The 27,471-nt window shown below is 45.0% G+C and overlaps 1 protein-coding gene and 1 long non-coding RNA gene across 7 annotated transcripts; one reads left to right on the forward strand and one right to left on the reverse strand.

The window, feature by feature from the left end:
* The first annotated feature begins 50 nt into the window (after positions 1–50).
* On the forward strand, positions 51–27,471 carry PACSIN1 (protein kinase C and casein kinase substrate in neurons 1). 6 transcript variants are annotated; one of them, XM_075581065.1, is made up of 10 exons: positions 51–202; positions 1,410–1,507; positions 7,028–7,184; positions 8,953–9,188; positions 9,384–9,539; positions 10,127–10,302; positions 11,701–11,821; positions 12,064–12,188; positions 19,098–19,291; positions 26,280–27,471. In XM_075581065.1, the coding sequence occupies exons 2-10, from the start codon at positions 1,448–1,450 to the stop codon at positions 26,387–26,389; spliced, it is 1,335 nt and encodes a 444-aa protein (XP_075437180.1). In that variant the 5' UTR covers positions 51–202; positions 1,410–1,447; the 3' UTR covers positions 26,390–27,471. The 6 variants fall into 6 exon arrangements, with proteins under 6 accessions (XP_075437180.1, XP_075437177.1, XP_075437178.1 ...); XM_075581062.1 differs by having other exon boundaries at positions 52–202; positions 1,410–1,491; XM_075581063.1 differs by lacking the exon at positions 51–202 and adding an exon at positions 506–528 and having other exon boundaries at positions 1,410–1,491.
* LOC142474972 (uncharacterized) lies at positions 4,553–16,072 on the reverse strand. The gene is made up of 3 exons (XR_012790653.1): positions 16,046–16,072; positions 14,773–14,804; positions 4,553–4,611 (listed from the first exon to the last, which is right to left on the reverse strand). It is a non-coding gene; the product is annotated as an uncharacterized LOC142474972 (long non-coding RNA).

Consider the following 27,471-nt stretch of genomic DNA (forward strand, 5'->3'; position numbering starts at 1 on the left):
CACGTGACCCGGCCGCCGCGCGTGAAAACAGATTTTTCTGTTTCATTCTGAATTGTGAGCGCCGGCGCCTCTGCGTGTGTTCGCGCGCTCTACAGACAGCCTCTTAGAAGCACATCAATGTGATCGCTCCACGTGCGTCCTCCTGCGCGCCGTCACGATCACCATGGCAGCAGCCTAAGAGTGCTGGGTACAGATAAGGAATGTAAGAGTGCTGGATGTAAGAGTTCTGGGTGTGAGGGGGGGAAGTAAGAGCGTTAGGTGAGGGAGAGCGCAGCGTAAAAGCACTAGGTGTGGAGATCGTGTGAGGGGGGGGGCAGTGTAAGAGTGCTGGGTAAGGGGCAGTGTAAGAGTGCTGAATGAACGAGGATACCAATGTAAGTGTGGTATGTGCCAGGGGGAAGCAGTTTAAGAGCACTGGGTGCAAGGATGCAGAAATAAAAGCGCGCCTGGTGTGGTGAGAAGTGTAAATACACTGGGTGCAGGGAGGGGAGGGAGCAGTGTAAGAATGCTGGGTGCCGGGGGAGCAGTGTAAGTGCGTTTGGTGTGAAGGGGAGAAGTGTAAGAGATCTGGGTATGGGGAGGGGAGTGTAAGAGTGCTGGATGGTGGGGAAACAGTTTAAGAGCTCTGGTTGTTGGGGAGAGGGGAGGGTAACCGTACTGGTTGTGTGTGTGGGAGCAGTGTAAGAGAGCGGGATGCGAGCAATGTAAGGCTACACTTATAGTGCCAGCGACGCAACGGTCAGGCTACGGTTGCTGGAAAAATCAAATAGAGATAACTTCCAGCGATCGAGACCAAACCATCGCACTGTCACGTTGCGCTTACTATAAGGGCACGCGATGGCGGCAATGCATTTGTTTTGCCGTCGCTGTCGCCGGCACTATAGGCGCAGACTAAGAGTGCTTGGTCAAGGAGGCAGCAATATAAGAGTGCTGGGTCTGGGGAAAAATGTAAAAGCACTGTGTGTGTGTGTGTACGGGGGGCAGTGTAAGAATGCTCGGTGCAGAAGGGGGGGAGGGAGCAGCGTAAGAGTGCTCTGAGCTGAGGGTGTGTCTGCTGCATGTCCAGAGTTCAGAGTTTAACCTTTGTCAGCTGATACATCAGAGACACAATGATCTGCCGAGTTACGGGAGTGAAACTCTGCAGAAAAAGGTTTGGTGCTGGGTGTCACTGCAAAGGCAATTAGGCACTCAAAAAACGCACTCAAGAGTTGGGTTACTGCAATAGAATGTTATAGGTGCAAAAACGCACTCGAGATAGGGTAATGCAATAAAATGTTACAGGGGCAATAAGGCACCTACGAGTTGGGTTATTGCAAAAATATGTACAAGTAAGATGTTAGAAGTGCATTAAGGCACTCAGGAAGTGGGTTACTCTCTAACTTCTACCCCCCTCCCCCTTTGTTACGCAGTGTATGACGCTGAGAGGTCACTATGTCAGGGTCTTACGATGATACTGCATCGCTGGAGGACACAACAGACAGCTTCTGGGAGGTGTGTTATTGCTAAGGTGCCATAAACATGTATATTACGTGTTGTATTGAATTTGTATCTATTATTAGTATTTGTATCTGTTATTGATATGATTGTTACGTGTATTACTACTGTGAAGTACTATGTACATTAATGGCGCTATATAAATAAAGACATACAGTACATACATACAGCTTTCCAAATGGAACACTGCATTATGGTGAATTGTGTTGAAATGTGTAATTGTATTAAGTTGTGTCATTATGTTATTGTGGGCCTGCAAGTTGGGCACTATATGCGCATAGTGAAGCAGATTGATGACTTTCTTTGAGGTGTGTTGAGTTGCCTTGAGTTCTGCTGAGTTGTGTAGGTGTGCATCAGCATGTTGGGTACACAAGGCGTACAATTCAGTGGAGAACATTGCGTTGAGCTGTGTTGAATTGGGTTGTGTTCAGTTGTGTTGTGTTATTTTGTTGATTTGTGTTGTGTGTCTGCAGGTTGGGCACTACAAGGGCATGATGAAGAGGATTGATGTTATTGTGTTGAGGTGTGTTAAGTTCTGCTGAGTTTTGTAGTGGTACTTCTGCAGGTTAGGTACCAAAGGCACACAGTGAAGTTGATCGATAACATTGCATTGAGTTGTGTTCAGCTGTGTTGTGTACAGTTGTGTTGAGTGGTGTTATTGTCACATAGTAGCTGAGGTTGAAAAATACATATGTCCATAAAGTTCAACATATGTTAAATTTAGACATCAGATACTTATCCTATATTTGTATTTACAGTATTTTGATCCATAGGAGGGCAAACAAAAACAGTGAAACATTATCCAATGATGTCTCATAACTCCAATAATAGCAATCAGATTTCTCCCTGGATCAACATCCTTCTCATGTTTACTTATTTGGTATATCACTGTATACCTTTCCTTTCTAAAAAGATGTCCAACCTTTTTTTTTTTTTAAAGATATCTATTGTATCTGCCATCACAGTTTCCATGGGTACTGAATTTCACATTTTAACAGGTGAAATCTCTTTTCTTCCAACCTGAAGGGATGACCCTTTGTCGTTTTGTACTGCCCTTGGAATTAATAGTTCTTTTGAAAGCTCCTTGTATTGGACCCTAAATATATTTGTATATAGTTATCATATCCCCTCTTAGATGCCTATTTTCTACTGTAAACAAATCTAATTTAGCTAGCCTCTCCTCATAAGTCAGATTGTCCATCCCCTTTATCAATTTGGTGGCTCTTCTCTGTGCTTTTTCTAGTTACATAATGTATTTTTTATGGAAGGGAGCTCAAAACTGTACTCAATATTCAAGGTGTGGTCTTACTAATGCTTTATATAGTGGCATAATTGTGCTTACTTCCCTTCCATCCATACCTCGTTTAATGCAAGATAAGATATTATTTGCTTTTGCAGCTACTGCCTTACACTGGGCACTATTGCTAAGCCTGCTGTCTACAAGCACTCCTAAATCCTTCTCCATCCTTTTACCCCATTTAATTTGGAAGTTGCCTATTTATTCTTGTTTTCAAAATGCATAACTTTACATTTATCTGTATTAAACCTCATCTGCCATTTACCTGCCCAAGTTTCCAGTCTACCCAAGTCCTTCTAGAGAGGAATTACAAACGCCTCTGAATAATACTACCTTACACAATTTAGTGTCATCAGCAAAGATGAAGACTTTAAGTTTAAAAGGGTTCCCGTACTGATCTTTGATGTACTCCACTCACGATTTTAGCCCAACATGAAAAGGTTCCATTTATTTCAACCTTCTGTTGTCTATCCTTCAACCAGTTTTCAATCCAGGTGCAAATATTTTTACTGAGTCCAATTTCTTTATTTTGTACAGTAATCTCTTGCATGGCACCGTATCAAAAGCCTTTTGTAAAATCTAAGTAGAACAGGTCAACTGCATTACCCTGGTCTAAATTCCTACTTAACTTCTCAAATAAACTAATAAAGTTAGTTTGGCACAACTAATCCTTCATAACTCCATGCTGGCTATTACTAATATTTGTTTTATCCATAAGGTATTCCTGAATTTTATCGCGAGAAGAGATAGCACTCTAAAAAAAAACAATGGTCCGCAAGCAGTGGCGGATTAAGACCATCTTGGGCCCCTAGATACAAAAACTTCAGGTGCCTTTTCTCGGGGCTGCTCTCCTCCTGTAGCGTCGCAGTGTCATGATATTATTGCATCCTGTGACGTCGCATTGTCATGGCAATGCATCGCCATGTGGCAACGCTTCACCATGTGGAGTCATTTGACGTCGGGTCGCCAGGACAACGCAACGCTGCAGCAGGAGGGCCGCTCCGGAGAAGGTAAGAGACACACCTCTCTCTCTTATACACCCACACCTTAGCTTGAATGAGGTCCGGGGGCTCTGCAGCTCCCTCCTCCAGCTCCCTCCGCCAGTCAGGCGGAAGTTGGATACTGGCGCCGACAGGAGGAGGGAGAGTATGGCAGACCGTGATAACGAGGCTGCTGCATGGAGATCTGGGGAGTCGTAGCACTGGCCCACCGCAACCCACGAGGGACACCTAACTTTGGGGGCCCCTATGCACATGCATAGTGTACCTAGTGGGCAATCTGGCACTGCTTACAAGAATGTGCACTGGGTAATCTGGTACTGCTTACAAAGAAAAGCAGCACGATCACAACGTTTGAGGCCTACAAAGCCTTTCCTAAAGCAGCCACACCTACCTGTGGAAAGGCCTTGTAGACTTCAAATGTTGTGATTTTGCTGCTGTTCTATTGCAATAAATTAAGATTTTTTTATACCTGTACTGAAGTTGATTTCATCCTTGTAAGAATATGTATCAGGACTGTGAGTTTTTTTTTACAGCTCTTTGACCAAGCTGTTTTAGAAATAAGCACCTAGTGATTATTTTGTAGAAGTTTTCTGCATACAACTTTGATCTTATTTTTTCTATGCATTGAAAATTATCCCATACTAACCCCACATATATATATATATATATATATATATATATATATATATATATATATATATATATATATATATATATATATATATATATATATATATATATATAATCAAAGGCTCCTTACCAGGCAGACCAGAGAATCCAGGGAATCCAAAGCAGGCACAGCAAGGAAGAGACAGCACACTTGTTAGCAAAAAGAATTGTATTAGTGAAGCAGGCACAAAACACCAACGTTTCGGTCCTAAAAACAGGACCTTTATAGCACTCCCTTGCACAATATAGCACAATACCCAATGAGGATTGGCTTGTGTAATACGAGCTTGAGACAAAAGGTGGCACTGAGTGCTCATTTGCATGTCATTTCCCAGAATCCCTTGCTGCAGTGGAAGCGCTGTATGCTGGGTGACAATGGGGAAAGACAGGGTTGCAGACCTGTCTAAGACATGCAAATGAACATACAGTAATATTTACAGTTGCTTTATGCTTTACTGTGGAGGGTTTTTGTCACTATATATATATATATATATATATATATATATATATATATATATATATATATATATATATATATATATATATATATATATATATATATATATATATATATATAATGGTTTGGCTATTATTTACTTTAATTTTATCAAGCCACCTATACACTTCTTCCTCAGTGAACCAATTGTTCATTAATATAGAGGTTGTGGCTTCCTCCTGTTCCAATATTTTAGCAATTGACACTTGCCATATAAATATAGAGGCAAAGCATGTATTTAATACCTCTGCCTTTTACTTATTTTCAATAATTTACCTGTCCATTTAACACACTGAAAGGGTCCTATTTTCTATTTTCTAATCTTTTTGTTATTAAGGTACTTAAAAAATATTTTAGGATTGATCTTGCTTTCTATTGTAATCCTTTTTTCATATTCAATTTTTGATGATCTGCTTGTCCGTTTGCAACCTTTGTGACGTGACATTTCTTATAATTCTGAGATGATGCCTCTGTCCCTTTTGACTTTAAGAATTGAAATGCCTGCCTCTTCCTTTCCATTTCCTCCTTTACCTGTTTATTTAGCCACATTGGTTTAGACTTGTTTCTTTTATATTTATTACCCAAGGGCATACGCTCATAAGTGTGCTCTTCTAACAATGTTTCAGAGACTGCCCGTTTTTCTTCCACATTTTTTCCTGCAAAATTGTCATCACAAATTATTCCTCGTAGATTATTATTCAATTTATTAAAATAAGCCTTTCTGAAATGTAAAGTCTGTGCTGAACCCGTATAATTTGTTTTTTTGATAATTTATTTCAAATGAGACAGTGTTATGATCACTGTTTCCCAAATGTTCCCTAACTTGAATATTTATTACTTCTACATTGTTTGATATTAACAAATTTAGTAATGTCTTTCTCCTGGTTGATTCCTTAATAATTTCTTCACATCATTGTCTTTTAGCACCCCCAAAACCTTGTTTCCTTTAGTTGTAATGCTAATCTCATTGCTCCAGTTTGTGTTCCGGATAATTAAAATCAGCCATTATGAAAATGTTGTGTTGTGGTGTGTTGTGTCATAGCGTTGATTTGGGTTGTGTTGTTGTGCGTCTGCAGGTTGGGTGCTGCAAGGGCATGGTAAAGAGTATTGATGGAATTGTATTGAGTTGTGTTAAGATCTGCTGAGTGGTGTAATTGTACGTTTGCCAGTTTAGTACCAAAGGTACACAGTGAAGTAGATCGATAATATTGTGTTGAGTCGTGTTGAGCTGTGTTATGTTGATGTTATTGTGTTGAGTTGTGTAGTATTGTTATTTTTTTGTTGCTGTGTTGAGTCTTGTGTTGTATTGTTATGTTAAGTTGTTATTTTGTTACATAGTTACACAGTTACATAGTAGATGAGGTTGAAAAAAAGACATGCGTCCATCAAGTTCAACCTATGCTAAATTTAGATACTTTATCCTATATCCGTACTTACAGCATATTGATCCAGAGGAAGGCAAACAAAAAACCCAGTGAAACATCATCCAATGATATCTCATAAGGAGAAAAACAAATTCCTTCCTGACTCCAAGAATTGGCAATCAGATTACTCCTTGGATCAACATCCTTCCCATGTTTACTTATTTGGCATATCCCTGTATACCTTTCCTTTCTAAAAAGATGTCTAACGTGTTTTTTTTTGAACAAATGTATTGTATCTGCCATCACAGTCTCCATGGGTAATGAATTCCACATTTTATCTGCCCTTATTGTAAATAACCCTTTCCTTTGTTGCTGGTGAAATCTCCTTTCCTCCAACCTGAGTCCTTTGTACTGCCCGTGGGATGAATAGTTCTTTTGAAAGCTCCTTGTACTGTCCCCGAATATATTTGTATATAGTTATCATATCCCCTCTTAGACGCCTCTTTTCTAATGTAAATAAATCTAATTTAGCTAGCTTCTCCTCATACGTTAGATTGTCCATCACCTTTATTAATTTGGTGTCTCTTCTCTGCACTCACTCTAGTTCAATAGTTGTTGAGTTTAAACATTGTGTTGTGTTGCATTGACTTCTGTCATTGTGTTAAATTGTGTCCTTGTGTTGAGTTTTATAGTTGTGTGTCTGCAGGTTGGGCACTACAAGCGCACAGTAAAGCGGATCGATGACGGGCACCGTCTTTGTAATGATTTGATGAGCTGCCTGCAGGATCGAGCCAAGATAGAGAAGGGATACTCACAGCAGATTACTGACTGGGCCAAACGTTGGCGTCAACTCATCGAAAAGGGTACAACCATCGACCACCCTACTCCACCATAAACCACCTCATCTGACCACAGACCACAACTACAACCTTTAACTATCACCCACTGACCACAGCCGCCCGCAGGGCCGCCAACAGAAATCATGGGGCCCAGGACAAATGGAAGGAGCAGCCCCCCCGCACCCCCCACCCATAGCGATTCAGTATGGGCCTGGGGTGTTCCCTACCTGTCTATGGGGGGTTAAGATAAGACAGAGAGAGTGTGGGTGAAAGAGAGAGACAGAGAGAGCGTGGGTGACAGACAGAGAGAGTAGGTGTGGGGGTGGGTGGGTGATGGGGTGGGTGACTGACTCTTGAGTGGGTGACTGACTTCGGTGGGTGACTGACTTGGGTTGACTGACAGACACTTGGGTGGGTGACTGACACTTGGGTGAGTGACTGACACTTGGGTGGTGGGTGACACTTGGGTGATTGACTGACGGGTGGGTGACTGACACTTGGGTGGGTGACTATGACTAACTGTGGGTTGGTGTCTGTATTCATTCACAGACTCACACACTCTCACTCGCACTCTCTCACACTCTCACACACACTCTCTCACACTCACACACACTCACACACTCTCTCACACACACTCCCTCACACACACTCCCTCACACACACTCTCTCACACACACTCTCTCACACACACTCTCTCACACACACTCTCTCACACACACTCACACACACTCTCTCACACACACTCTCACATACACTCACACACACACTCACTCAGACACACACACTCAGATACTTTCTCAGACACTCTCACATACACACGGAGGAAATCGGACCGGGGGGGAAATCGGAGCAGGGAGGCATGGAGCAGTACTTACCACTTGCTCCATGCAGGAAGAGGCGGGCCTAGCTTTGCCAGCTCGTATAGCGCTTGGTGCGGGCCAAAAAAAAAATCCTGGCAGCACGGGCCAGCCAATCATGAGAGGGGGGAGGTATTCCCACCCCCCCCTTTGCAGAGAAGCGCGCGCTTCCTGGCGGATTGCGAGCGCGCTAAATGCTGTCATCCAGTGGTGACCGGGCGACGGGATTTATCGAGGGGCACGCCCACGCAGGTACTTGCTGTCCCCCCCTGTTGGCGGCCCTGGCCGTCCGATCAAGGACCACCAACCCCTAAGCTTCAAACTCACAATCTACTGACCACAACCTGACACTCACGACCCATTGACCAATACCATGACCACAATCCCCCAACTGTGTCCACCAACTCCACAAATAGCAACTCCAGCCACTGCACTTGACAATAACCCACTTACCATCAACCATGACCATCAACACCCTTAAACACCTTCCATTGACAACAACTTGATCGTAACCACCACCCACTGGCCATCAACCATGACTACCCACTGACATCCCACTGACATCCCACATCAATGACCACTCCCTAACCATAAGCCGCTACCTACTGACCATTATCCATCTAGCACAAGCCCCCCAAACACCACTAGTTGACCCATCTACTAACAGCTACTCCCTGACCACCAAACCCACACACAATCCATTGACCTACAAACAATTACCCACTGACCACAAATCCCTAATCACTGACTACCACTCACCGACAACCCCCTGACCATGAACACCCCCAACCCAAACCCATTGGCTGCAAACCACCACCCACTGACCTCCATTTATTTACCCCCAATGAACCTCCACCCACTGACCACTCCCTGACCACCAACCCCTGAACTCCTTTGGTGTGGAGAATAGCCCCACATGAGCGTGTGCCACACAGGTCCTCAGTATGGCACCCTGGAGCGGGCGTGGGGCGCGCTTCTAACGGAGGCAGAGAAGGTGGGCGATCTGCACCAAGATGTGAGGAACCGTCTGGTATCTGATGACATGGAGAAAGTGCGGAACTGGCAGAAAGAGGCCTATCACAAGCAGATGATGGGGGGATTCAAGGAGAGCAGAGAGGCTGAGGAGGGGTTCCGCAAGGCCCAGAAACCCTGGGCTAAGAAGATAAAGGAGGTGAGAGGGGAGAGAGCTAGGGTGAGGGAGGTGCAGGGGAGAAAGAGAGAGAGAAACCGTGAACTAAGAAGATGAAGGAGGTGAGAGCGGGAGAGGGAGGGACAAGGTATTTGAGATATCGATAGAGAGAGGAGAGGTGGCAGCTCCATACCTCCTGTGGGTTCCCTGATTCTGACCCTGTTTCGTCACCCTCAGGTGGAGGTAGCTAAGAAAGCATATCACATGGCCTGCAAGGAGGAGAAGCTGGCTACCAGCCGGGAGGCCACCAGCAAAGCTGAGGCTTCAGTGACCATGGATCAACAGCGCAAATTGCAGGAAAAAGTGGAGAAGTGCAAGCAGGATGTGCAGAAGGTGAGAGATAGGAGTTGAGACAGAAAGGGAGGAGAGAAAGAGGTTGAGACAGGGGAAGAGAGGGACACGGAAAGAGGATGGAGAGAGAGAAAGATGGAGGTAGGTAGTAGGGAGAGATGGTTGTCATAGAGAAGGCAGGGAAAGGGGGAGGTGAGAGAGAAACATGAGAGAAAGGGAGATGAGGAGTAGGTAAGAGAGAGAAGAAAGAGCGGTGTTTAATAGGAGCAAAAAGAGAGGTGGAAAGAGAACAAAGAAGAGAGGGAGAGAATGGACGGGTTTAGGGGGTGTGGGGGAGGTGAGAGAATGGAGGGGGAGAGGAGGTTTGGGGGAGGTGAGAGACGTGGGAGAAATGGAGCTGTGGAGGTAAGAGAAAGGAGCGAGAGGCCGATATGAAAGAATGGAGGGAGAGGAGAGAGAAAAAATAGTGAGAGGGGGGTTTGAGAGAAAAGGGGATCTCTAGCTCTGCTGGTGTCTCTCGCTGTTTCCTCTCTCCCCTCCCCCTTCTATCTCTTCCTTTCTCTCCCTCACCCCTCTCTGTCCCTCTCCCTCCTCTCTCTCACCTCCTCTTTCTCACCCTCTCTCTTCAGGCTCAGGAGCGCTATGAGAAGATCCTGGAAGAGATCCAGAAGTCCACCCCTCAGTACATGGAAAGTATGGACCTGGTGTTTGAGCAGTGCCAGCAACTGGAGGAGAAGCGGCTGATCTTCCTCAGGGAGGTTCTTCTGGACATCAAGCAGCATCTTAACCTTGCTGAGAGTAGCAGGTAGGGAATGCCTGGTCCTAGAGGTGCCATAGCCAGGATCTGGTCCTAGAGGTCCCAGGTCACATGTCATGGGTCCAGTATTAGAGGTTACATGCTTAGTGTCCAGTCTGGCGGTCATATGTCCAATGTACAGCCCTAAAAGTCATACCGCTAGGGTCCAGTCCTAGAGGTTACTCCTCCAGGGTCCAGTTATAGAGCTCAAATCTCCTAGAGGTTCCATCTTCAGTGTCCATTCCTAGAGGTCCCATCTCCAGTGTCTAGTCCCAGCGGTCCAATTTCCAGAGAGACACAGGTAGTTGATGACATTACCCTACAGATTAGAGGTCAGACCTGTAGTGTCCAGTCTCTGTGACCCATCTCCAGTGTCCGGTGCTATATACATTTTCAGTTTCCAGTCAGAGATCCAAGGGCCCTGTCCTGGAGTTCCTATTTCTAGTGAGCAGTTCTAGAGATCACATCTCCTGAGGGACACAGAGAGGTGGTGATACAACTTTAGATATTATGAGTTAAAGATAGAGAGAGGGTGAGATAACATGAGAAACAGAGAAAAAAAAGAGAGAGATAGATAAAGATAGATAAGACAGGGAGAAATGAGAAATTGAGGAAGGAGGGAGAGATAGAGACAATATACGTTAGATAAAACAGGGAGAGAAGAGACAGGAAGGAGAGAGCGAAAGATACAACAGATAAAACAGGGAGAGATGAGAAACAGATGAAGGTGGGAGAGCGTGAGTAAGATAAAAGTGGGAGAGAAAGAGGAAGAATGATAGGGGGGAAAGGAGGGCATTACGGTAGTCAATGAAGAGGGGGCACCCTCAAACAATGTTAACAAACCTAAAGGGACCTGCAGTGCATTACAAAGCCTCTAGCATTGATTTTCTTTTGTCCACATGAGGGCACTGTCACCCTTTATTAGTGACACAGATAGAGGAGACCTATGAGTCCCTCCCCTGTATGGTGACAGTGACACAGACAGAAGGGAGCCACGAGTCTGTCCCTCCACTGCAGGTTGAGTTGACACAGTGACACTGATAGAAGGGACCTATGAGTCTTTCCATCCAAACGTAGGGTGATACAGTGACGCAGACAAAGGGGACCTATGAGTCTTTCTGTTCTCCACCAGGGTGACACAGTGGAAAAAGACAGAGAGATTGAGTTTGTACCTCCCCCTGTAGGGTGACAGTGACAGAAGGGACCTATGGGACATAGAGTCTGTCCCTCACACTGCTGGATCACACAGACAGCTGCTATCAGACACAAAGTCAGAATCACACTGACAGAAGGACCTAAGGGACATTGAGTCAGTGTGACACAGTAACAGACAAAAGGGGACCTGTGGGACAGGAAGTCAGGATGAGACAGTGAGAGAGAGGATCTGTAACACGTCTCTACCCACAGTTACTTGGCCGTGTATCAGGAGCTGGAGCAGGTGATTCGCAGCGCGGATGCCCAGGAGGATCTGCGCTGGTTCAGAGCAGCACACGGCCCTGGGATGCACATGAACTGGCCCCAGTTTGAGGTGAGACACACCAGTGACCTCTGACCTCCCACAGAGAGAGGAATGGGAGGGGAAGAGAGGAGTGAGTGAGCCAAAAAGGGGAAGAGGAGGGACAGAGGAAGTGTGTGGATGGCAGGGAGAGCAAGTGGGAATGTGTGAAGAGAGAGGGGAGATAAATGTGGGGGTGTCTACGATTGCCTCCTGTGCTCCCCTAGCCCCTCCATATCCCTCCCATGTGCCTGTGTCCCTGTCTGGTAACCTAGGAATGGAACGCGGACGTCACTCACACGATCACACGCAAAGAGAAGACTCGGAAGGTGGAGGGAGCCATCCTGACCAATGTAACAGGGACGTCAGAGACCAGCTCCCAAGGGGGAGACCGGGGGAGGTGAGAGAGAGCGTGGGGGGAGGGTGGCAGACTGAGGGGGACTGTGGGGTAGGGTAGGGGGAATGGGCCGGGGGAAAGAGACCAAGGAGGAGTCAGACTGTGGTGGGCGGTAGTTATGTACCCTCAGGTATACACAAAATATAACAAATTTATTGAAGAAAAGTCATAAAAAACATGTAATACAACAGTCTCAAATGTCCCCTATTGTAGAGCTCACCACATATAAACCTTGGTATAATTAAATGCCAAATAGCATCAACTAATCAGACATACCCTATGTATAGTATAACACAGTAACCTCAGAGTGGTCAGGCATGCAATTAGCCTCCCACCGGTTACCGTCCGGTCACAATCTAAGCTACTAGGGCTAGGCTAACAAGAGCTAATGATAAGCCCTAATACCGATGAATAAATATACCAGGGGTCCTGCAAGTACCAGAAGTGCTAAACCCTGTCAATAAAATATATACATGAGAAGGTGAATGTAATCCCATGCAATGACAGAGAGAAGCTCTAAGCAGAAATGCAACATGAAAAGCAATGATATCACACACAAAAGCCTCTATAAACCATATAGGCAGCAATTTAAATACTGCTGTACACATATAACATAATGATCTATATGGTATGAGACAGAACATATAGTGCGTGACAGTAAATAAATGGAGTATAAGTAACAGCAGACAAAGGAAGCTAGTGAATAACCAGGCACTGACTAATTAATAGTAAAATAACTGTGGCAATACTTAGTCCAATAGTAAGCCTACTATGACAGATATATAGGAGAGCCTGAGTTCAGTCCGCTTCCCATGTAAACGCTGTAGCCGCCATTGATCCGCAGGATACTTCCAGAGAGTGCAGGAGCAAGTGTGTATTGAGGAGATCACATGAGAGTACAAACAGCTTTGTTGTGTATGTATGTATGTGTATATATATATATATATATATAAATATATATACATATACATATATTGATATATATATATATATATATACCTGTACAGTATACACCCGCAATGTGAATATATACAGATGTAGCAGACATTATTACTACAGTTGGCTCGTTGCAGCAAACACAATGCTTCAACGGAAGAAGCGGCCAGCATGTCTGTACATCTGCTACATCTGCGCCTGCTACATCTGTATATTTGTTTGTATGTATATCTTTATTGATATAGCACCGACAATGTACTCAGTGCTTTACAAAAGTGACAATACAGGAAATTATAATACAATAATTGCAAACAAAATCAGACAATATGAAAGGAAATCCCTGCCCCAGAGAGCTTACAATCTAAATGGTATGTTGGGAGAATTACAGAAATAGGAGGTGAGGGAATAAGTGCAGTAGATGGCAGTGCTTGGCCTCAATGATTGGGAGGAGCGACTGTGGGTTTGGTACAGTAGCCATTGGTTTGGGCTTTTGAAATATTTCATTTAGGACGTGAGTTTTAAGGTTTGACTTAAAGGTGGGCAGAGAGGGTTCTTGGCATATACCGAGTGTGTGCAAGTTCCACAGGTAAGGAAGGGGCAGTGAGGGGTGAAAGATTTAAGGCGAGAGAGAGCAGTAGCGGTGAAAGGGTTGGAGTGGAGACAGTTATGGGTAGAGCACAGGAGACGAGATTGACAGAGGAAAGAGCGGATCTTGGCAATACAACAGAGGAACAAGCGACAGATCTTAGACATGCCATGACTGTGAATGGAGAAGGAAAGGGAGGAGTCAAATGTCACACATAGGCAACGTGCTTTGGCGACAGGATAGAAGTACTGTACATGTACTGTGATGGAAAAATGGGATATTAGTCCAGATTTAGGGGGAATTATGAGGAGCTCAATTATTAAGTTTAAGGAGTGAAGTGCCATCCACAAGGATATAGCCAGGAGGCAATGCGGGAATTGGGTCTGAATTGCATGAGTGAGGGTAGGGGTGGATAGATCTATCTGCATATCATCTTCATAGAGACGGTACCTAAGGTTAATGAGAAGGCTGAAGACACCAAGAGATATTGTCTAGAGAGAGAAAATGAGAGGTCCCAGAACAGGGCCCGGAGGTACACTAAGAGGCAGATCAACACTAGACGAAGACATGTTAGCAATAGAGACAGAAAATGTGCGATGTGAGATCATTGGCTACTTTAATGAGGACAGTCTCCATTGAGTGAGCTGTACGAAAGCTAAATTGTATATGGTCCAGGAGGGCATGGGAATAAAGAAAGTTGATGAGACACAGTATAGAGCTTTGTTGTGGATACCAAGAGTGTTTAGAATATTAAGGAGGAGAGAGTTATCGACTGTATCAAAAGCAGCAGAGAGATCGAGTAGGATTAGTAGGGAACAATAACCATGGGGTTTTGCTTCATGTAGATCATTGGCTACTTTAGTAAACACAGTCCCTGTTGAGTGAGCTGTACGAAACCCAGATTGTAAAGAGTCCAGGAGGGCATGGGAATTAAGGAAGTTGGCCATAAGTGTAGCGCACTTTCCCCACCCCCTGAGAGATGTGTGGCTACGGTGTGTGTATATGGTGCAATACCTGTGGTGCACAGGAGATCTGAGTCTCCGGCACTGGGAACCTGGGGTATACCTGAGTCGATGTTCGGTTGGTAGTGCCTCCACCTGTAAAGGATTCTATGATGTAGAATAATCCCGCTACAGGACCCGCATACAATAAAACACATACTTATGAAACATAACAGTTTTACTGAACATAAATAACCTAGGATATATATATGCCACCAACCAGGCCACGCACGGCTGTACCCTCCAATGCTACGCTCCCCCACCCAATGTGTGTGCAACAGCACTGCCCCACTATAATGTTTGAGTTGGTGCACTGATGCATTGGGTACCTGCCAGGTGATGCCACACCCGGGCGCGCTGATACCACGATGCTGGGATCCATGGATCCGATGCTGATACTGCGAAGCCTCCGCCTCTACGTTGGGTGTTTCCCTCGTGGATTGTACCACCTGAGATACCATCACTGTCCTCTAGGGGCTGAATAGGGCAGCTATAGGACTTTTGCTGCACATAGAGTTAAACTTCCCTAGAGAAAAGCAGCAGCTGAAGCTAATCAGCCTGCTCTGAATGAACTGAACAAGGAAGTGGTTTAAAAGACAGACTGAAGCTGCTATGCAGAGAGACTGTTTTTCCCAGAGAAGGGGGGGAGATAGGAGTGCTCCCCAGCTGCGGAAGCTGGTTACAGAGGGATCTACAAGGAGTTTCTCTGGGCTCAGGTGGGGCCGAGTTCCCCAAAAAAGGAAAGGACACAAGGCCTGTGCTGAAGCAGGGACGTCTGCTCCGGAGGACTTACAAACAGATAAGCAAAAACCCTTTGTTATTGCTGTGTGCAAAGACTGTGTAGATTCTTTGATATGCCAGGGCATGTTTTAGCTGGGAACCAGTATAGTTGGCCAGCGGTCCTTAGAGAGGACTGAAGAAAAGTCAGTTAGTTTCCCTAACAGGAATAGGATTTGATTTTATTATTTGGTTTTCTTAAAGGGATGGTGGGCCTGTTGTATGATTTAATCCCTGTAAATAAACCCCTGCATAGAAAATACAGTGTTTCCGGCCTTAAATTGGGACAAAAGAGACTGCAACGTGGTGTGGGCATCACACACCGTAAACAGTGTCTTTATTAATGTAGGGCGATCTGTGTCCTGGACCACAGGCCGCAGCCACTATGCGCGTTTCCCTGTGTCCCTAACGCGAATATTGCTAAGCAGGGCAGGGTCCCTATCTGAGGGGCAAGTCCCTATCGCAACCACAAACCATGTGGGAGTCGGGGCCTAGCTGGGGCATAATAGGGGGCATCTGGCCTAGTGCAGATGGCACTGACATCTGCACATATTACTTACTCCTTCTTTCTCCTTCTTTCTCCCAGCTCCAACTGCCACACTCCTAACTGTCATCTGAAACTTCAAGCACACCCAAAGTTCCAATCTCCCCTCAGGAGATTCTAGCAGCCCTATTGGCTGTACTGTGTCATGTGTTGTGCAGCCCCTGGGGCTGCTGGAACCTTTGCATGCGCAAACCTTTTCTGCGCATGCGAGCGCACAAACAAAATGGCGGCGCCCTTAACGGCTACCCGCCTGCAGCCTGAGTAGAGCTAAACGGAGGTCGGGGCTACATCAGGTAGAGCAGGGGTGCGCAAACTTTTCCCCGTGCGCAACCCTGCTTGCTCTCCAGTTCAGTAAAAAAATGCAGTATTGAACGACTTGTTTTTTCTAAGTATTATTGCGCTATAAGTCCTATCGATTGGCAACTGTTTGTTTAAACTGCAGCCTGGAAGACCTGCATAGAGACGCTGTGTCTCCATGCATGGCTCTTACAGGTGATTGTGCATTTTAAATATTCATTTTAATACTAGTGTGCGGGAGCAGGGGGTCTCCTGAACTGAACCGCATTGATTTCAGCCTCGGGGAACCCCTACTTCCCGAGATACAGGCTCCAGCATCGGGTGCCGGTATCCCCACCATGTTTAAATCCTCCGCGTCACGTGACCGGGGAATTTAAATACTGCAGGAGATACCGGCACCCCATAACGGGGCCTGTATCTTGGGAAGTAGGGTGTCCCCGAGGCTGAAATCAATGCGGTTCAGCTCAGGAGACCCCCTGCTCCCGCACATTAGTATATATATAAAAAAAAAATGATGCTGCTTTAATGTGAATTTTACTAATAGTGTACGGGGGCAGGGGGTCTTCTGAGCTGAACCGCATTAATCTCAGTCTCGGTGACACCCTGCATCCCGAGTTATAGGCCCCGGTGTGGGGTGCTGGTATCTCCTAAGCGTTTAAATCTCCCGGTCACGTGAGAACCCCTTTCTTTGCTGCAAGTGAAATTTCCTTTATCTTTATACAATGCAGTGTGAGTAGTTGAGATATATATATATATATATATATATATATAATCATCATCATCATCATATCCATCATCATCATATCCATCCATCCATCCATCATCATCATCATATCCATCCATCATCTTCTGCTCATGACAAACCACTACTGGATGAAGGCCTACCTGGTTAACCTCTCTTCTCCACATTGTGTCTATCTTCTTGCTTTAGGTCGTCCTTTTGGTATTTTGATATCCCTTGGAATGCAGTCGAGTACCATGTTTGTCCAACAATGGTCATTTCTTCTTCCGATATGTCCAGTCCACTGCCACTTTAATTTCACAGCCATACATGAGCACAGACAGAAAACATTTTCCTCTTCAGGCACAGTGGAAGCTTCCCTTAAAATAGTTTTCTTGTTTCTTCCAAATGTGCACCATCCCATTTTCATTCGTCTATAGATTTCCTTGGAATGATTTGAATCAATTGATACTTGCTTCAACGAGTTATCTGACCTGGTGATGTTGGTCAGACTACTTGAAGGTTTAATACGGGATAATATTCAGGAATACGTAATGGAAAACAAAATTATTAGTAATAATCAGCATGGATTTATGAAGGATAGATCATGCCAAACTAACCTTATTTGTTTCTTTGAGGAGGTAAGTAGGAATTTAGACCAGTGTAATGCAGTTGATGTGGTCTACTTAGATTTTGAAAAGGCTTTTGATTCCACACGAGGTTGGTGTACAAAATTAAGCAAATTGGACTCCGTAATAATATATGCACTTGGATTGAAAACTGGTTGAAGGATAGACAACAGAGGGTTGTCATAAATGGAACTTTTTCAGGTTGATCTAGGGTCGTGAGTGGAGTACCTCAGGGATCGGAACTGGGACCCCTGCTTTTTAACTTATGCAATATGCAATGCATATGCATTAACCTCCCTAAGGTACAACTGCCTCCCCGGGGTAGCGAATGGCACTGGTAGTATTTCTGAAAATACTACCGTGGCATTTTTTAGGACCCTTCATCTTTCTTTAACTTTGTCATTGGTTCCAACGTGTACCTAGACCACTAGGTCAGCTCCTCCCAACAATCTTTCTAGCTGATCCGCAATGTGCAAAACCCGACCACTCGGGAGACAACAAACTGTTCGGTTCATGCAGTCACAGCAACAGATTGCCCTCTCTACCCTCCTAATAATGGAGTCCCCTATCACCACAACCTGACTTGAATTCTGAGTATCACGAGTCTTTTCTGCTGGAGGAACTAATCCCCTGGCTGCTAGAGGAATCAGTCTCCCTAGCCTTGCCATTCCCGCCCTGACTCCCCCAATACCTTTACTCAATCTTGGTCAGCTCAAAACTGGTTTGCCTCTTCCTCTTCCCCCTGCTCCCTCTTCTAACTGTCACCTAGCTACCTACCTCTTCCTGCTCCTCACAGCCCCACCCTCTCCACCTCTTGTCCCAGTGAGCACTAAACTCCATTCAAGATTGCAAATGGCCTTCAATGTTCCAAGTTGTCTCTTCAGATCAGCAATCTAAGGCCTCGTCCAGGGTGATTGCACGCTCGCGAGCTGCGTGTTGAAAACAATGTACCTGCATTGCAGTGCCCATGGTGCGCACGCATGTGCACATGAGCATGGGGAGGTGCGATGCGTGCAGAGACAAAAATGTTTGTCTTTGTTGCGCAATGCCCTCATCACGTGTACGGTTCAGACAATGAGGGCGCCCTCAGCACGCCCTCGTCAAGCCCCTCATCGTGCAACCCAACAGGCCAAGAATCGCCCGAGCAACATCAGCTCGCGCACGCAATCACCCTGGACGCGGTCTGAGGCTCCAGAGAGACCACTTGCTCACGCTTGCCACAGCGATAGGCTCCCTGGAACAGCTGCTCCAAGTGCACATACATATGGCAAGATGTGCACTGAGTGACATTCTAAACCCTGCTTATTTTTGCAACTATGAAGTATTGTGTGCCAACAGTTTACTGTATTTCTATATAACTTTTTTCCAACGCACTACTTATGGATATATAAATATATGTATGTACCTGTATATACTTGCAGTGTAAGTAGTTATGAGCGCGCTCAGCCGTATCCTGCTGATTGGTCGGATGAAGAGGGGGGAAGCAGCCCATACCCAGCCGGAGATTCGAATGGAGGGGCCAACCCGTTTGAGGAGGAGGTGACAGGGAGGGTGCGTGTACGAGCCTTGTATGACTATGAGGGCCAGGAGCAGGATGAGCTCAGCTTCAGAGCAGGTACAGAACCGCTCAATTTCGGTGTACTGTTCAGTGTGTTTATGTCTGTCTGTATATTGCTCAGTGTCTGTATACAACTGTCTGTCTGTGTAGTACTCAGTGGTATAGGTTCACTAAAGGAATGAAAAACATTGTGTTATCGGTGTTTTAAGCCAATTCTGTTTATTGACCTATTCACTGAAGCCAAAGCAAAGATAAGGGCCTTTTTACCGTAGCGATTTGTCTGTAATATTTTTAATGCAACTTATGCAATGAGCATGCAAATGAGTTATTAACGCCAAATGATGTATTCACTAAAGTCTGATACCTGCCAATATCTGGGCTACGGTTCAAAAGTATCACCAACCCCTTGCTGGCGTTAGTGCTATCTTGTCTAAAATAGCCACTATATACATAGGCAAGCAAAGACTAGCTAAACTAAAATTGGTGATAAAACAACATACTATTAACATTGTATACATATTTATATATTAACCACTTTGAAGTCCAAGGGGCCGGATGGCCCCGGTCAACCCATGAAAAGCTGTACACTTAGGCTGCTAGAAGGTTGATATTTACACATATGAATGATTTGCTTTTTGTATTTTATTTGTGCGTTTTATATTGTATGTTAACCCCTTTGGGGCCTGAAGAATTCCTTTGCAATTTATTGGTAGCCCCAGGCATCAAAGGGCTCAAATCATTTTCTGCCATAGGGTTTTGTAAAAAGTCATACGATAAAACCGTACAAAAGTGTGATCTCTTCCATCCTCCACAATTGCATTGGTAGTGCTGATTAACACGTGTGTGTGTGTGTGTGTGTGTGTGTGTGTGTGTGTGTGTGTGTGTGTGTGTGTGTGTGTGTGTGTGTGTGTGTGTGTGTGTGTGTGTGTTGTGCGAAAAAGAAACTACACCCTCTTTGAATTCTATGGTTTTACATATCAGGACATAATAACAACCTTTCACTTTTTTTGCATATAGGTGTGCCTATCCTTTTTGCCCTATTTTGTATCTTTTTGCACAGTATGCACCCTCCCTTTACCTTTATTTTATATTTTATACATGCATATATACACGGCTGGCTATCACTGTTATCTCTCTTTTTCTTTTTTTAATGGTTAAGTTTTAATTTTGAAGGGTACACGACAAAAAGAAAACCTGGAATATAGTGTGTGATGGGGGGAGGGGGGGAGGCAGGATTGTACACCCACACGTTCAGATATAGTTATACATAGTCAGAAAACTTGAGACAAATCCAGGAGCACATGTCAACCTTATACAGATGACTAACTTATTACAGAAAAACAAAAACACACAAAATAAGCAAACAGTAAATTAAAATAAAAGTGGGAGAAGGAAAACGATCATGAAGGGTGAGGGGAGGGATTCTGAATTGCTTGCAACCTGCAACCACCTTCTACTTTGTCAATGAGGGTTCTAATCTCTCCCATGATAACTTCCCAACAAGCAAAAGGGGTCTGACGGGGGTAAATCTATGTAAGAGCCATGTCCATACTAAACCCATTCCCTCCCAGAGACGCTGTCCATGGGCCATAAACCTGTACAAATTTGTTGCTACTCTCTTAGAAAGGCCGTCAGCCTCTCCCCTGATCATATTCATATCTGGCACTCTCGTTTGTCTCCAGAGGGCCGCAACACAGCAGCTTACCGCGGTGAGAATATGACCCATGAGTTTATTTTCGCTTCTTGGGAGTTCTTCAATTTGTGTTTATATAGCAGCGTCACCCAAGGTTCCTGTCTTAGCGAGAGTTCCAGTGTGGAATTAACGAGTGGAAAAATCTGCCTCCAAAATGGAACTAAACGAGGACAAGAAACTGTTCTGACCCCAGCTCCGAAAGCACCTTGGCGAATTTAAGTTGCTAATAGCATGCATTCTAACTGGTGTCATGTACCAGCTATATAGTATTTTGTATGCATTCTCTTTTATGGACGTGCAAATGGAGCTCCTAGCTGCCAACAACCAAATTTCCTCCTAAACATCCTCTTCCAATGTCTCCCCAAATTCCTCCTCCCAGTTCCGTATATAAGGGCTCTTGTGGCTTATGTTTTGACAGAGCAGCGTCTGGTATATGATGGAAATAAGCCGCTTATCCAAGAAATTGGAGCCGAAAAAGGATTCGTAACCCGTGATAGTAGTAGGCTGATACGTCTTATGTATTTGTGCAGTGAAATGTTTTAATTGCAATTGCAATTTATTGGAATTATCTGGTACTAAGTCTTTGACTCGGGTGATTCCCAATTGCTGCCATACTTGAAAGGTATTACTTTGGAGACCAGGGCGCAAAGTCGAGGTTGTCAAAGAGAGGGATCATACCCGAATTTCTAGAGGAGAGGCCAAAACGAGAACGTGAGACTGTCCCATATATCAAGTGAATGTTTTAATACTGGCTGCAATTTAATGCTTAGGGGTCTGCTAGGGTTAGTCGGCTACATCAAAATGTTGATATTGTCTGGCTGAACCTCAAAGTGCTCAATGTCCACCCACCCACTTGACCCTCTCCTGGAATTCCATAGCAAGAGTTGGCTCAATTGGGAGCTGTTGTAATATTTGGACAGGTTTGGAAGTGCAAGCCCCCCCCCCCCACCCCCGACTCTTTGGGCTTGTATAAAGTGGCATTTTTTACTCTCTGGCATTTCCCTCTCCATACAAATCGAGAAATAGATATTTGGAGATTTTTCAGATCATTGTTAGGGACTGCTATCAGGAGTATACGGAATAAATACATGATACGGGGGAGGAGATTCATTCTAACAGATGATTTTACCTATCCAAAAAATGCAGTATTTAGGGTTTCCAAATCCTTTTTCAGGCTGTTAATAATTTTGGGCTAGTTGGCGCTATTACGGGCGTCATATGTTTTGGATATGTACATTCCCAGGGTATGAGATCGGCTTCCAAGAGAAATCAAAGTTTAATTTTATAAGGTTTGAAACGACCTGCGGTAGATTAATATCTAGGGCTTGTGATTTTAGGTTGTTGATCTTAAAACCCGAGAATCACCCATATCTATTCAGCTCTTGGACAAGGTTGCGGAAAGACGTTAGGGGTCTCGTGATCGTGACTATAACATTGTCCACGAACAATGCTATCTTGTAATCGATGTCACCCACTTTAACGTCGAAGATGCTAGGTTGTGCCCTGATATCGGCCACCAGGGGCTGAATGGACAGTGAAAATAGGAGTGGCGAGAGACGGCAGCCTTGCCTGGTGCTTCTGGTAATAGTTATGGAACTAGACATCTGTCCGGCACATTGAATTTTTGCCAATGGGGATTGGCATTGACAATTTGTCTGGAGAAACCCATGTGAGCTAAAATTTGAAATAAAAAGTTCCAATCTAATCGATTGAATGCCTTTTCGGTGTCTAGATAGAGTAGTACGGTTGGGGTGTTGCTCTGGTTAGCTCTGTTAATAAGATCAAATATGCGCCCGACTTTATAGGATGCTTGTCTGATGGGTATAAACTCTACTTGGTCTGGATGCACCAACTGTCCGAAACGTATTGAAGCGGTTAGCCAATATTTTCGAGAATATCTTAATATCGCAGTTGATCAAGGAGACTCAAACAATTATTGGGGTTCTTGGCTTTTTTAAATATCTGCACTATATTGACCTCAAACACGTTCAGGTCAGGGTCTCATTAGAGAAGGTAGCCTTATGAGAAGTTTCAAGGAAGGCCAACTTTTCTGAGAGCTCCTTAATCTTTTTTTTTTTAATAAATATTTTTTTCGAAATGATGCCACTTTCATGCATTGACCTCTCGTAAGCCTATGAATTTCCCTAACTGTCACATATGAGGTGTCCTGGGGCCTGTTAGTCTTGAAGAAGAACTTTAGTTAATCCTTAAGCTGGTTCAGGAGCTCAGGTACACACATTAGAGACTCATTCAGTCTCCACCAATGGGTTGAATTCAGAGGGAATAGAGTTGCTAGACTACTGAATCAGATGCTAAATAACCATTGCATGATCCGACCAAGTTATGTTTCGGATAACGAATTCTTATATGCCTATGAGATAACCTGAGCTTCAACCCCGAACATAATGCGAGAGTAAGAGCTGTGAGGGTTTGAGAAGACAGTATAATCTTGCTCCATGATGCATCCCAACACTTGAAGATCTTTAAATAAAATTTGGTTAGGGTCCCTGATTCTCCCGCTACTGGTTGTTTTGCCCCTTCACTTTTGCCTCCAGATCTATCCATTTTCGGATTCATAACCTGATTAAAATCACCCCCCACAATGAGAAGGCCTTTCCTAATGTTGTGGAGTGCATCTGACACACGTTCGAAAAAAGGTGCTCTGAAACAATACGGGGCATAAGTATTAGCTAACCTTCCCCCCCCCCCCCCCCCTCTCTTTTTTTTTTTTTACCTTTTCAGAAGATAGGAGCACTTGTACATAGTGTTTATGAAAATATGATGGTGCTGACCACTTGCTAAAATAGGTCTTCTGCAGGAACATGATGTCGGCCTCTTCCTTTTTATTAGTTGGAAAAGGCTATTCTACACTTGTTGAGACTGTTTATTCCTTTTACATTGTGGGAAATCACTTTCAGAGAAGACATATCTGTATGGGAGAGAACCGCTGAAAACCAGACCTAGACAAGCGGAAGAACATATATGATACATAGTAGGGAAAAATGGGGTGAACTAATAAGTGAGAGAAAAATGACTGCCAAACTGGCGCGACACAAGAAAGGACCTCAGTCTCCCTGGAGAGTGTGGCGTGTGGTTTCTTTGTCCAAAGATAGGGGTGACATGAAAATGTAAGGGCAACAATTTCTAGGGTGCATAGCACGCCCCAACCCTCATAACAGTGTCCTGGAGCCAATCAACGGAGCACACACTTACTTATGTATGTTATAAACAACTATTTATTTACAAGTATTGTTGACTGAACTAGGGCTTTCTATCTCCAGATCCTCCCATATAAGGAATACATTTCTTGTCTTGTGATATATTCCCATATCTATGGTGGGGAATCACTGCAAACCCCTGAAATCCATTGGTAACCAGGGGAGGGAGGGAATTCGCCTCTATGGCTTAGAGACCACTGCTACGGTATGGGAAACTAGACCTAGGCGCAACAACGGAGCGTGTAACTTAAAGGAACAAAACCTGGATGGAGGGGAACAGTCTCACAAACTGGCAACTGGCCTGCAACTTACTAACCTGAACCTGTGGTCCCCAGCAACTGTCAGTCCAATAGTACTGCTGCTAACCGGAGGACCCCCGCCAAGCAATTTTCCATCCGACCAATTGAATAGTGCAAGGGGGGAGCCTGCTTTACAGATTATTCCGACATTGTTGGGAAGATCTGCGAGGGGACCCCACCATTACCCTGGGCGATCCACGAGCTGCTCTAGCCTCCGGGCCCTGCTCTTCAGAGGTGGCAAACTTCAGACCCAGCCTCGCTAGGAACCGAGGGGCCTTATCAGGATCCTTGATTGAAACCTAGGTCCCGGCTTTCATCACAATGATCCGGAAAGGAAATCCCCACTTCTATCTTACTCCTGCGCTGTAAAATACCTCTGTAACAGTCCTCATATTAGGCAGTTTCATCAGGGTGATGGGGAAAGAGATCAAAAAAGATCTGAAGTCTGGATCCATCTTGCTCAATATCCACTTTGTTCCTTGACACTTCCATTATGTAGTCCTTGCTTTAAAATAGTGGAATTGGAGTATGACATCCTGTGGTCTCTCCATATTAGCTTAACTTTGCCCCAGGATCAGTTAATTTTCCATCATATCTGGCTGGAGAGACAGGAACAGGCAAGCCAGTAAAAAGTCCTCCAGATCCGCTACTGCCTCGAGGATGCCTCTCACCTGAATGTTATACCCCCCTGAATCTGTTTTCCTCATCTTCCTATCCCTCCGCCACTCCCGAATCTTATTGTGGGTGACTCAAATTTCCTCTGCTTGAGTATACTGACGTTCAGAGATGCCAGTAACCGCAACCTCCACCTCCGTCATTCTTTCCTCCAGGTACTCCTCCAGGTACTCTAGATCTCCCTGTAAGTCTTTCACAGCCTGCTGTATTGCTGTCTTTAGGTTGGTACACAGGTCCTCTATATCCTTTTTAGTGCTGGTTTGCGGCACTTGAGGTTCCGCCTGCTCCGATTCGGAGTTGTCGTGCTGTGAGCTGCCATCTTTACAGGTTCCATTCACTGCAGACCTCTTCCGAAAGGAATCAGGACTGTCCCAACCCGGTCTTTTTGCTACGTGAAGAGGGCATTTATGTGATCAGGAGGGGTTGCTGTAAATTCATTTTCATATCGATAGTTGAGTTATTTATGACCATTGTCCCACGATGCGTGCCTGCATGAAACATAGCTGTTCTAGAGCACGACCATGCAGGCAGACGGCAAGCCAAGCCGCCCCTGTCTGTCTTTCTTAATCTCTCTTTCTGTCTCAAGGCCAATGTAAGTTCAACAGTGCAAGGTCACATATTAGGTTAAAGGGGAGAGGTAACAGGCTGGGTTAGATGTCATGTTACAGGTTGAGTTAGAGGTGAGAGGTCACCAGTCCACATATACTTTACCATTCTGGCCAGGTTAGGGGTGAGAAATTAGAGGTTCGGTAAGAGGTCATCCTATGGGTTAATAGGTCGAAGGTCAATGTACAGCTTCTATTATATGCCAGAGGTCATGAGCTGAGGGTCAAAGAGCAAATCAGATGGGTTGAGAGTTCAAAGGTCAGAATACAGGCCAGGGTATTTTTGAGAGGTAACAGGTTGAGCGATTAGAGTTACAGGTTTGAAGCTGAGCACCAGAGATCAGATGGCAAGTTATAGAGCAGGTCGGGGATGAGAGGTCTACGGTCAAGGTTGATCAGACATCATGGTTAGTGGTCAATGGTACAGGTCGTGGGCTGAGGGTCAGGGGGCAAGTTAAAGGTCAGGAAGGGGATGAGGAGAGAGGTCAGCTCCATGGTCAGGAGCTGACAGTCAGAGGGCAGCCATGATGTTTTTCTGTGTCCCCTCCCCCACAGGTGAGGAGCTGACCAAGTTGGAAGACGAGGATGAGCAGGGCTGGTGTAGGGGGCGACTGGACAGCGGGCAGCAGGGCCTCTACCCGGCCAATTACGTGGAGAACATCTAGTCACCTGACCCGAGCCACCCAATCGCACGTCTACCCTCCACGAAAACCCCCGCCACCCTCTACTGTACCCATCAATCATCCCTCACTCCCCCAAACCATGAGAGCGAGTCCAGCCAATAGAGAGCAGAGCATTGGTTGGAACCATGTCACTGGTCATTAACCCCTACCCTGCCAGAGCTCTGCAGATCTTTATAATTTACTCTATAGATAGCTTCCTTATACCCTACAGCTCCTTAATTACCCCTTGTTATATCTTAACTGCCCCCAGAAGGGACTGGGCATTGAAAATATAGGTACTTATTGGGATGTTTGGTTAATATGGTTAGTGGAAATTCCCTCTGACAGAACAAGGAGTCCGTGGGCCCCTCTCAATCCATAAGTGGAAGGGGACGATTATTAACTCCGTATTAATTTGGATCTCTGCTATAGATAAAAGGTCTGCCTGTTAAATTGTTGGGGGGCGTGGGAGGGAAGGGTATGGAGGAGGAAGTTCAGGGTAGCCATGGTGGCAACATGCTGAGCCATTCAAACCCTGACCCAATCAGACCACTCTAGCTCTTCAGGAAGGGGGCAAACTCATTGTACCCATTTCAACGTGAGCCAATCACTGAGCTCCATTTCTAAAAGCTGTTGGGAGGAATCAGATAAATGTATGCTTCGCAACAGCTTAAACTAATTAGAGGGCTCAAATCTTAAAAGCTATGGGGAGGGACAGACTCACTGGTATCCATGGTAACAGCCTGACCAATCAAGGAGCTCTATCAAACCCAGGAGATGTAGCCATGGCAACAACCTGAGCCAATCAGAGAGCTGTATTTCTGAAAGCCCTTTGGTGGAGGAGCCTGCTCACTGTATGCATGGCAACATCCTGAACCGGTCACAGAGCTTCCAAGCATAACACAAAGCGTGGGGGAGGGTCAAGCTTAGTGTTTCCATGACAACAGCTTGAGCCAATGAGAGTGCTGTGTCTGAATGTTTTGGCGGGAATTGACCGCGGGGGACGTGGCCTGAGTCGGACAGAACCCCGTGTATATGAATTGTGGAATTTAAAGTGATATAAATATATATATATATATACACCA

The sequence above is a fragment of the Ascaphus truei genome, unplaced genomic scaffold, assembly GCF_040206685.1.
Source record: "Ascaphus truei isolate aAscTru1 unplaced genomic scaffold, aAscTru1.hap1 HAP1_SCAFFOLD_1029, whole genome shotgun sequence".
In the NCBI taxonomy this organism is placed as follows: domain Eukaryota; kingdom Metazoa; phylum Chordata; class Amphibia; order Anura; family Ascaphidae; genus Ascaphus; species Ascaphus truei.

Coding starts and splice junctions, on each gene's coding strand:
- PACSIN1 (XM_075581065.1), top strand. CDS start 1,448: ATGATACTGCATCGCTGGAGGACACAACAGACAGCTTCTGGGAGGTGT. Junction 7,185..8,952: donor GCGTCAACTCATCGAAAAGG/GTACAACCATCG, acceptor TGTGCCACACAG/GTCCTCAGTATGGCACCCTG. Junction 11,822..12,063: donor TGAACTGGCCCCAGTTTGAG/GTGAGACACACC, acceptor CTGGTAACCTAG/GAATGGAACGCGGACGTCAC.